Below are 11,744 nucleotides of genomic sequence, written 5' to 3'. Positions count from 1 at the left end.
AACGTTGGACTGTGAAAACGATAATGATTTAATGTTGCCAGACAAGATATAAAAATTTACCGAAATTCTGAAATAATTAGCATTAGATAGCGATATATTTCAACTTATTTTCACTTTTGTTTACTAAACATTTGACCAAGTTGAAAAATGGTATTTCTTAAATAATAATTTAGGTACATCATAGTACATTCAATATAAAAAATCAAAATGAAAATTGGATGTTACAAATTATATAAACTGCGCGAAATCAATTGTTAACAGTTTAAAGTGTATGTAAAATTTCAAATGTTTGATCCCACCATATTTTGACTATGCTTTCCTTTTAGACCTTGAAAAACTTTTGTTACTTACGGTTAACGTTATTTATAAAAATACAGTTTTGAAATATATTTGATTGAATAACGCTAAAATAATAATTTCCTCTAAAAACAGTAATTACATTATACCACACCCTGACAGACTCATATGTATGCTAAATTGCTAAATTTGAAATTATACATTTTTTTAATTGAAACAGTTTCTCTTCACAATCTTTTCAAATTCAAAGAATGTTTACAGTTCTTGCCTTATCTATTCAACAAACACTAAAATTTGTTTTACATAAAACATTTAATAAAGCCGTTTTATAAACTTGTTAAATGTAAAGATACTTACAATCAATTTGTGAAAAAGATAAATATGTTACTTTAACCCCACTAAGAAATTTGTTTGTTTGTTTGTTTATTTGGGTTTTATGTCACACCGACACAGTATTTATCATATGGCGGCGTTTTAGCTGTTCTGGTGGAGGAAGACCACTGGTGCCCTTCCGTGCATTATGTTAGGCACAAACGGGCACCTGAATAGAACCACCGGCGTTCCGAAAGCTAGCTGGAAAGGTTCCTCACATGAAAGAATTTAAAGTCCCTGCCGGGATTCGAACCCACAGCGGTGAGTGGCAAGTGGTTTGAAGTCAACGACCTTAACAACTTGGCCACGGAAGCCACCCACTCAGAAAAACACATTGTTTTAAAAGATACAAAGATATGAAAATACTCAGCGACATTTTACTTATGCTTGTTTCCTGTAATATAAGTCAAAACAAAACACTGTGTATACATAGTGTAAGAACTTATACATAGTGTACGAACATTGTCATATAGAGTCTGTGTGTCGAATTACAATGTGTATACATAAAGTAAGAACATTGTTTATTGAGTCTGGGTGTAAAATTTATGTGCAAGCTCTTAATAATCTTTTCAACAGTTCTATAAACAGTCAGAGACTGGCATGAAATCAAATTACAAACAAGAATGGTCCTAAATAGAAAAAAATAAAACAATTCTTTGAAACAGAAAAAAACAACCAGAACATTATTTGATAGATATTTGTGCTAAATCTGTTAATATCTAATATATTTTCGTACTTAAGACTCTGACGAAAGAGAGCAGTGGCTTTTGGGATATGATGTTTTATTTTCAACCAAAGTTTGTTACCCTTTGAGCCTCAATATGATTACAAATATGCTTTCTGATACAGATGAATGTTGTAAAATAAATATGATCAAGTGAAAAAAAACAAACAAATATTCTTAATTGTTTTATAGTTTCAGTTAAATGCCGGAATGACTAGCAACCCAGCCACGCCCACCTCGCAACCTCTGGCTTTAGGAAATATACCATTGGTCGGCATGCAACAGGGAGGATACATCCTTCAAAGCCCATCTGTTCAGCCTACAGCTGTGGTATATATATAATATTTTTGGTAGTTTTGGTTTCCACATTTGAAAATTACTTGTAACAGAATGATTCATTAAAACAGTTGTTCTATATACTATTTAATATTTAAGATTGTCATTATTTTTGTAATTTATGGTATTGTCCTGTGACACATGCCATATTAAAAAATATATTGTTAATTATATTAAGCATTATTACCTGATTAATCATTTAAATATATACATGGTCAGTCATCTTTATTACAGGCTCACTTTGCCTCAGAAACGAATAGATTTTTATATCATTAGGAAGGGCAAACATGAATTGTATGGTTTAGAGCATGTCAGATTCTTGTTACCTGAAGAAAGTAGCGATAAGTCTTAAAAGTAGCAAAAAAACAAAGTAGTATTTTCACTTCCATACAAAAAACATATAAAAATACTTAATCACTTTAAATGTTCTTATTGCCAAATAGCAACAGAAAAAAAGAGGGTTCAGAATATTTGTCAATAAGTAACTTTTGAAAAAATATATAAGAAACCAACAATTATTAAAAACCTTTAAGGAATAATAAAAACTTTAAAGGTGTTTCTGTGGCATAATGTGCCTTTAACCTTTTAAAAGTTGGTTGCAATTTAAATTATAGACCTACATATGTCATTGGTAAGGGTACAAGTTGACCATCAATGTTTAGCAAATAGTATCTGAGGCAACAGATGTGCCAACGAAAACAACCTATTTGGCTAAGGGTTAAGGAGGATATTTCAATCTACAGACTTAAAATACAGCTGAGGTCTTAGAAAAAAATACATTGTATTAGTTCTACTTCTCGTACCAACACCGTTTCTTCACACTTGTACAATTATGGTTAATACTTTTTATTTACTTATTATACCCCCACTTTAGGGGGGGGGAATTAAGACCTACCCTTGTCCGTCCGTCCGTTCGTTCTCTATTGTGTCACACTTAGCGAAAAAGTATTTGACATAGAGTCATGAAACTTTACAGGAATGTTGGTCAGTATGTGTAGTTGCGCACCCTGGCTTTTGCCTGTGGATTTATCCAGTATTTGTAGAGTTATTGCCCTTGACTTAGTTGAAATCCGTTTCACTATGTTGCGTTATTTGTTACTTGAGTGCTTCAGATAGAATCAACCAGCTTTACAGGAATAATGATCAACATCACTGTGAAGCTATGCACCTGGGGTTTTGCATGTGGATTTTCTTTCAGTTTTGTAAGAGTTATTGACATTCATTTACAGTAGTATAAAATTGCATTTTTTCAACTTGTTCATGCAAAGCTCAAAAAGTATTTGACCTGTAGACCTGAAAGGTTACAAGAATGTTGGTCAGCATGTGTACTTATGCACCTTGGGATTCACTTGTGGATTTATTAAGTATTTGTAAAGTTCTTGCTTTTTACTTAGTAAAAGAGTTTTAGTTTTTAACTTGTGGCACATGTAGTCCAAAAAAATATTTGACATAGAGTCATAAGATTGACAAAACAGTGGAGTGTGGGGGCACCCGTGTCCTATGAAAACATTTCTAGTATTGTTTCTAAACTGCACTCCAAAATTCAAGAGAATGTATCAAATTAGAATAAACATTTAAAGCTATATACCAATTTATAATCAAAATGGTGTAGGAAGACATTTGATTCTCAGTAGAAGGATGTATGGGTAACCTATAGCATGTTAGGGGCTCCAGAATCGACTCATGCAACCAGTGAAGACCATTATCAGCTGGCACAATCAAGGTACCGGTAGTCACTGTTTGCTATTCAGTCAGTTGTTACTTTGAAATTGTCCCTAAAAATTGAGAATGGTTTTGTCAAGATTTAAAAGATTGAGCATGGTAATGATTAAAATGTATGTTTGTCAGTAGTGTTTTTTTTACACCATGCTTGTTTTAACAGTCTGTATTAAGAAGAAACAAACACAATTTCTAGGAGTTATTTAGAAAACCATACACTTCTAGGTCTTTTGGAATGATCCATTTTAACACCTGATGGTAAGCCCGGCCAGGTGCTGAAAATTTTCAGTGTTTGTTTGAGTTTGATTGGCTTTTACGTCACACCAACACAGTATAGGTCATATGGCGACTTTCCAACTTTACTGAGGGAGGAAGACCTCAAGTGTCCTTCTGTACATTATTTAAGGCATGAACGGACACCCGAGTAGAACCACTGACGTACCATAGAAAATTTTCAGTGAGATTCTAACCATCAAGTAAGTACATATAATACTTAGTGTTGCTAATTTCAGGTAACCAGGTTAAACTCTTTGTTTTACAGGTTGCCCAATCTCAAGCTGGCACCCAAGCATTGCAAGCTACACAGTTACCAGCTATGGCGGGCATGCAACAGATACTACTAGTAAACCCTTCACAGTTGACAACCCTTCAACCACAGTTTATGATACAACCAACTGCAGGAGTGGTAAGCAGAATAGACTTACTCCGGAATTAAGAATACAGTCAAACTTGTATTAAGCGACCGCGCAAGGGAAACACCCAAAACGGTCGCTTAATGAAACAGTCTCTTAAGACAAAGCATGATAAAAAGTCAAAACTTATACATGACATCTTTCTTTTGCTGTGGGAATGTTTCTCAACTTCATTTATATAAATGTTTAATAATAAGAACGCTCCTATAATCTAAATGGATGCTAATGTAAAACAATAACTTTCAGATATTTATTGACAAATCAGTTTTGATCCATTATGTACATGTTTGACATTTTTCCAGAATTTTTAAACTTCTCCGTTGTATTTTCTTGTCTCCAACACGAAAACCCTGATAAGTGAAGCTTTTTTCTATTGTGCATTTTTCATTTGAAATAAACAAACTACATCTGATTGTAACAATAAATTAAATTGCTGATCAAGTTCAAGGTCAATTCAATGCAGTCTAAATGTCAACAGCTAAGCGTATTCACCATCTGAGTAGGGGCGGAGCATTGCATTGTTTTATCGATATTATTGGATAAAACACGTCACGTGTATACTTACCTTTATTAGTATACACTAAAACGGTTTGGCAAATAGAGTTTTTCACACATTTATATATTGTGTTTTGATTGTTGACACTTGTGACATTACAAGGCGGCGTTCTCTAAAAACGCAGTTACTTGACAGGTAAAAGTGGTCGTTTAATGAAAAGATTGATCTCAATTAGCTGACTAATTAGCGGTCGTTGGTCGCGTTGATCAAAAGTCGCTTAATACATTAAAGATATAGAGAGAAAATGAAGGGGGGGGGGAATTGAAAGTGGCCGCATAAGACAAAAGTCGCTTAATACACGTGTACGCATGGGCAAGTTAGACTGTATTTGGGTTTTTCCCAGCTAATAACGTAGATACAAACAAACTTTTACAGTAACAGCTTCGAAAATTAAGCGAAACAGGTTAACTAATCTATTGTGAGGGGTAGTGCACCGTGAAGCTATAACGGTAACAGTTAATTTGTACCTACAATTTAGCTGGGAAAAAACCCACCTTGCCGGGTTTCGAATAACGTCAATTTGGCTTAAATAAAAAAAATGACAAAATTTCTGAATGATACAATTACAGTCAAACTTGTGTTTAAGACCACTTCTGAATTAAGATCACTATGTTGTGTATAAGGATCTTACACCAGCTGCTGGTACAGACTAGACTATATAGCTCAAAGGTAACTGTTTATTGAGGTAACAAGGGTTTTCTAAGTATCTGTTGAACAGTTACCCGAGAGCTGGATTGCTGTCTGTTACGACAGCCAGTGTATGATTCTTTTTCTTGCATATTACATATTAATCATATTTCGGAAAGAAATTAATTAAAACTAATTTTTGTGCCCCCACTTTAGTGGCGGGCATTTAGATTTACCCTTGTCCGTCCGTCCATCCTTCCGTCTGTTCTTCCGTCCGTCCGTTCTCTTTTGTGTCGCACGTAACTAAAAAAGTATTTGACCTAGAGTCATGAAACTTTACTGGAATGTTGATCAGCATGTGTAGTTGTGCACCTGGGTATTTCCGTCTGGATATTTTTAGTATTTTTAGAGTTATTGCCCTTGACTTAGTAAAATTTTGCAATTTTCAACTTGTGTCGCATGTAACTCAAAAAGTATTTGACCTAGAGTCATGAAACTTTACAGGAATGTTGATCAGCATATGTTGTTGTGCGCCTGGGTATTTTCGTCTGGATATTTTTTGTTTTTTTAATAGTTATTGCCCTTGACTTAGTAAAATTTTTGCAATTTTCAACTTGTGTCGCATGTAACTAAAAAAGTATTTGACCTAGAGTCATGAAACTTTACAGGAATGTTGATCAGCATATGTTGTTGTGCACCTGGGTATTTTCTTCAGGATATTTTTTGTATTTTTAGATTTATTGCCCTTGACTTAGTAAAATTTTGCAATTTTCAACTTGTGTCGCATGTAACTCAAAAAGTATTTGACCTAGAGTCATGAAAAACTTTACAGGAATGTTGATCAGCATGTGTAGTTGTGCACCTGGGTATTTTTGTCTGGATTTATTTATTATTTTTAGAGTTGTTGCCCTTGAGTTAGTAAAATTTTTGCAATTTTCAACTTGTGTCGCATGTAACTCAAAAAGGATTTGACATAGAGTCAAGAAACTTTACAGGAATATTGATCAGCATGTGTACATTGTAGTTGTGCACCTGGGTATTTTCGTCTGGATTAATTTAGTATTTTTAGAGTTATTTTCCTTGACTTAGTAAATTTTTGCAATTTTCAACTTGTGTCGCATGTAACTCAAAAAAGGATTTGACATAGAGTCATTAAAACTTACAGGAAAGTTGCTCAGCATATTTTGTTTTGCATCTGGGGTTTTGCTTGTGGATTTCTCCATTATTTGTAGAGTTATTTCCCTTGACTTAGTAAAAACTGTTTCATTATGTTGTTATTTGTTCCTTGAGTGCTTGAGTTAGAATCAACCAATTTTACAGGAATAATGATCAACATCACAAAATTACAGGAATAATGATTCACATCACTGTGAAGCTATGCACCTGGGACTTTGCAAGTGGATTTTTTTCAGATTTTTTAGAGTTATTGCCCTTGACTTACAGTAGTATAAATTTGCAATTTTCAACTTGTTCATGCATAGCTCAAAAAGTATTTGACTTGTAGGCCTAAAAGTTTACAAGAATGTTGGTCAGCATGTGTACTTCTGCACCTTGGGGATTGCTTGTGGATTTATTCAGTATTTGTAAAGTTCTTGCCCTTTACTTAGTAAAAGATTTTTAGTTTTCAAAAAATGTTTGACCTAGAGTAATAAGATTGACAGAACATTGGCGGGGTGGGGGCACCCATGTCCTATGGACACATTTCTAGTTTTTATTTAGCACTTTAATATGACATATTAATCATATTTCGGAAAGAAATTAATTAAAACTATTTTTTTTACATTTAGCACTTTCCTTGTAGTATGGTATGAATTTCATTCATAATGGCAAAATTACGTCTTCCTAGGAACCCAGTTCATTCATAAATGGCTCATGGGAATGATGTCATTTAAAGCATGTGACTTGTTTACATGGGGGTGTAAGACAGTTTGTTGTAGCATCAGTGTAAACAGAAGATAATCCTGTCTGATATGCATGAAAGGGCACACTGTGACAACCCTTCATTGATTATAAAGAACAAAGTAACCTCCAAATAAAGACCACCTGTCTATGCGGTTAAAGTATATGCATCTTGTTGCAGGGACCATTGGTTCGAGTCCTTCATGGGTCACAAGTTCCGCCCATGTTTCTTTACATGACTAAAGCGCTTGTTGGTTGCTGAAAGCGTACTTGATAGTGATTTATATAATTGTATATCTTTCATCACAAGTGAAAGCTATAAAAATAATATCTTTGAACTTAACTAATTTCTTAAGAAAACAGTCCAGGAAATAGAATTTTCAAATTGTTATTTTTTATTTCCAGGGTGGTTTCCTGTTACCGGGACTTACAGCGGCTGTACCAGCGTCACTATCTCAATCTGTGACCCCAGTTAAACTGACCACAGTTCAATCCTTGGCTAACACAAGTGTTACACCAAATCAACTCATATCTACCTCAGCATCTCAAGCAACAAATGTTGGAGAGTTGAAGTCAGACAGCCAGAACTCGACGTCATCTGATCTCAGTGGGAACATATCAACATCAGGGTTACCTCCCCTTTTAGCACCAGTTAGTATTCTCATTTTGTTTTTATTTTGTTGTTTTAAGTCACACAAAACATGTTTGTGATATTCCAGCTTCTTTTGCAATTGTTTAGAAAGATGGCGGTTTGTGCCCCTCTATGCATAAATTAGGCAAGACATATTGATGCTTTAGTTTAACCAGTAGTGGCAGACTAGTAATCTAAGGATTGCTGGCCGCGTTGGTTCAAACCCTTGTCAGGGGCAAGCCGTTGTTTCCTTGAGCAAGAAACTTTACATTAAAATAATTCATATAAATTAACCAAGCATCCTATGGTTTCAGAGGTTATATATTTTTACTTAAAGGGACACTTTCAGAAATTGAAATAAATCTTCAAAAATTCTAAGTAACTAATTATAATATTTATAATACAGTAAATGAATTCAAACTTTGGGATTTTATTACATAAGGTGTTTATCATGAATCAAGGCCTTTTCCAACACATGATTTAAACTTTCTTCTTCATTTAGTAGCTAACATACACAAATCTGGAAACTTGCAGCTTTAAAGGTTATTTCCCCAGCACCAGTTCATACAATGCCATTATAGTTATTGGTGAATATATTCGTAAATTCTTGTGTTTGATGAAAATTCAAGATATTCAAATTTTGCTTACCTGGTAAACAGATGTATGAAATTAGTTTGTTTTTATCATTGTCTGAGATACGATGAGAATTGTTTATCTGTTGCAAAATTGTCATATTGTAACATGTTGTTGAGAGAATGTACCATTGTTATTTGATAAGGTTATACAATTGGTTTCGTATCCAATTAGATTATCTTGTCATATTGACACTGACAAATGTTTGATAGGCAAAATTATGAAAATATTGTTATTATTTCCAATATTGTATCATATTAAGCACAGCTTCTGCAGAATTTAATGCACGAAAAAAGTGCATTAACACAATATTATAATGTTAACATACAATGAACATTGGGCTTCATTAGAAATAAATTATTATTATCATCAATGTGAGGCATCTGTTCGAGTGGTTAAGGTTGTTGACTTCAAACCACTTGCCTTTCACTGCTGTGGGTTTGAATCCCAACTTTGGATTATTTCATGTGAGGAAACTGTCTAGCTAGCTTTCTGAATGTTGGTGGTTTGAATCAGGTCCCCGATTATGCCCGGAGGGACACCTGAGGTCTTCTTGCGCCAGTATAGCTGGAAAGTTGCCATAAGATCTTTACAGTATTGGTGTGACATAAAATCCAACCAAAGTAGAAGAAAAATATCAGAGAACTGTGAGCTTTTGTGACCACATAGTGTCTGACATAGGCCACAATTTCGTAATGTTAAACAACATCTCCTAAATCACAATGTATAAAAGATTCTAGTCTGATTCACAAGGTCACACAAGCTAAAAATAGACTTTTTATGTATCTTACAGGGAGAAAATATTGATTTAGAGGAACTAGAACAGTTTGCAAAATCTTTCAAGAGAAGAAGAATAGAACTAAGTAAGTATAGGATCAGACTTATAGTTTTCATATAGATATTAGGTACAATACCTTAGCATTCTAGTAGGAAATAATTCTACCAAAAGAACCACTGCATACCATGATGATAGTCTGCGCTGTTTGCTACTCAGTCTGTTATAAACCTTTATCTTTCCCTTAAATGATGAATGGTTTTGTCAAGAATGAGAGATGTAGATAGTAAGCAAGGTGAGAGTTAAAGACATATAATTTTAGCTATAAAAGGCAATGAATTTTTTTCTCAACAATTTAACTTACATGGATAGTTTCATATAACTGATAACTATTTGAATAATTTCTAACGGCAAATAATAATCAAAATGTCAATGTTAATTTGTTTTTCAGGTTTTACTCAGGGAGACGTAGGTCTTGCTATGGGGAAGTTATATGGCAACGATTTTAGCCAAACAACAATATCTCGCTTTGAGGCATTAAATCTCAGTTTTAAAAATATGTGTAAATTAAAACGTTTGCTTAGTAAATGGTTAGAAGACGCTTATACGGTCAGTTCCAGTCAGGCGGCTGAAACTGATGGCGATGTGGATCCAATGACACCGGAATCAATCGCCAGACGACGGAAAAAGCGTACAAGCATCGAGACAACAATACGCGTCACTCTTGAAAAAAAGTTTTCTTAACAATCCTAAACCGAATGGGGAAGAAATATCAATATTGGCTGACAGCTTACACATGGAAAAGGAAGTTATACGCGTGTGGTTTTGCAACCGACGGCAAAAAGAAAAACGTATAAATCCATCGACATCATTTTCACAAATGCAGATGATTAGTCAGTTTAACGTTGCAACTGCGAATGGAAATTCATCATCTGTTTCAGGAACCGCAACTTCAGGGTCTGTATCATCATCATCAGTAACTTTGCAAGGAATTACCTCCCAGGGACTTATTCAGGCTAGCTCGCCTTCTAAAGGATCAAATTTATTGACAATTACACCATCGAATTTATCAAACGTTTTAACAGTGCTGCCATCTGGTGTTGATAAAAAATCAGGTTCATTAACTCTTCCCACCAGTATAGCCGGCCAAAGTGTTCTTGTTACAAATATTAATGGTCAAACTTTACTAAAATCCTGAAATTTGTGATGGTTTTAAGCTAGTAATTTCTCGACTACAATAATTATATCTGTCTACATGCTTAATGACTGGAGTATATTCCTTTATAATTACATGTATTGTGATTTTCGTTTTAAGAAAAATTAACAATATTAAATTATTCAAATGTTCAATTCAATGACAGCTATAATGAGCTTATGATAATTTTTCATGTTTTTATGATCAAATTATAAGGCCAGTAAATATTGAGCTTATAAAAACAACAGCTTGTAATTTGTTGTTTTATCTTCATGAAAGAAAGAAAATGTGCTAGAAAAAATATTGAGCATTTATAAGATAAAAATTAGTCATTGATATGTTTCTCTAAAAACCATTTAACAGTGTGCTGTATAATAGGTAGATATATACATGTATTTTGAGATGAGAACCTAGCTTGACAAACCTGTATTGGATGAGCCACTTGACAAGTCCTGTATGGGGTTTTCCAGCTGGGTACAAGTCTATATATATCCTATATTGTACAGATTTAAATTTATACCTACATTTATTTTATCTGACTTTTTGTAGTTTCTTTTTTTCCCAAACCTTTCATGGATTTTCCGAACAATACATGTATGTAAAAGAAATGTTGGACCTTTTGTTCATGGAGGTTTAAGTCTATAGCAAACATTATGCAAAATACTTGTGTATCATTTAGATACCAGAAATACACTGGATACAAATACAAAGAAATTTGTATGTTCATGTGCCATTAAGAATTCAGTTGATAGGTTAAGAAAAATAGATTTGTTAAATAAAATAAATAAATAAAAGACAATTGGTCAAATAAAATACAATACAAAATACTTGCACATATCATATATCTAGATGTGGCTCAGCACATATTTCTTTGTTAGCTATATTTTCATTTCTAATTTATTATGTTTTTTCTTTGACTGATTTATTGAATAAGGCTGTTAAAACTTTACAAAAAGTGTGATTACAAGAACATATTAATAGAGGTTGACAAATTATTGCTGTACTGTTTTTATACACTGGAAAAAACACAAATAATGCAATATGAGAGAAAAATCATGTCAACAGTGTTGTTTTCTTTATGCTGATATTATGGTACATGTAGTTATATGCAGAGAGATTGATTGATATTTTTAAGCCCATCAGTTAAACTTAAAGGAACGCCACTGAGGTCCAGTAGCCAAAAATCATAAATTTAGAAATTCCTTCATAAAATAACTAGTACACTTAGAATTGAACACTATGCAATCGATAATATAATAATATACTTGGTATTAAATTGATAAGCGAG

The 11,744-nt window shown here is 33.5% G+C and overlaps 1 protein-coding gene across 1 annotated transcript in view; it reads left to right on the top strand.

Moving 5' to 3' along the window:
- LOC132714375 (POU domain, class 2, transcription factor 3L-like) overlaps positions 1-11,744 on the top strand; it is an 85,420-nt gene extending 73,676 nt beyond the window's left edge. The window contains 4 exon segments of the mRNA XM_060697236.1: positions 3,990-4,133; positions 7,628-7,925; positions 9,713-9,990; positions 9,992-11,744. Of these exon segments, the coding sequence (XP_060553219.1) occupies positions 3,990-4,133; positions 7,628-7,925; positions 9,713-9,990; positions 9,992-10,459 (1,188 nt within the window). The 3' untranslated portion in view covers positions 10,460-11,744.

This window comes from Ruditapes philippinarum, unplaced genomic scaffold, assembly GCF_026571515.1.
Source record: "Ruditapes philippinarum isolate M1 unplaced genomic scaffold, ASM2657151v2 ctg4123_1_1_1_1, whole genome shotgun sequence".
NCBI lineage: Eukaryota > Metazoa > Mollusca > Bivalvia > Venerida > Veneridae > Ruditapes > Ruditapes philippinarum.
Note: the sequence above shows the minus strand (reverse complement) of the source record. Positions and strands in the feature narration are given on the sequence as shown.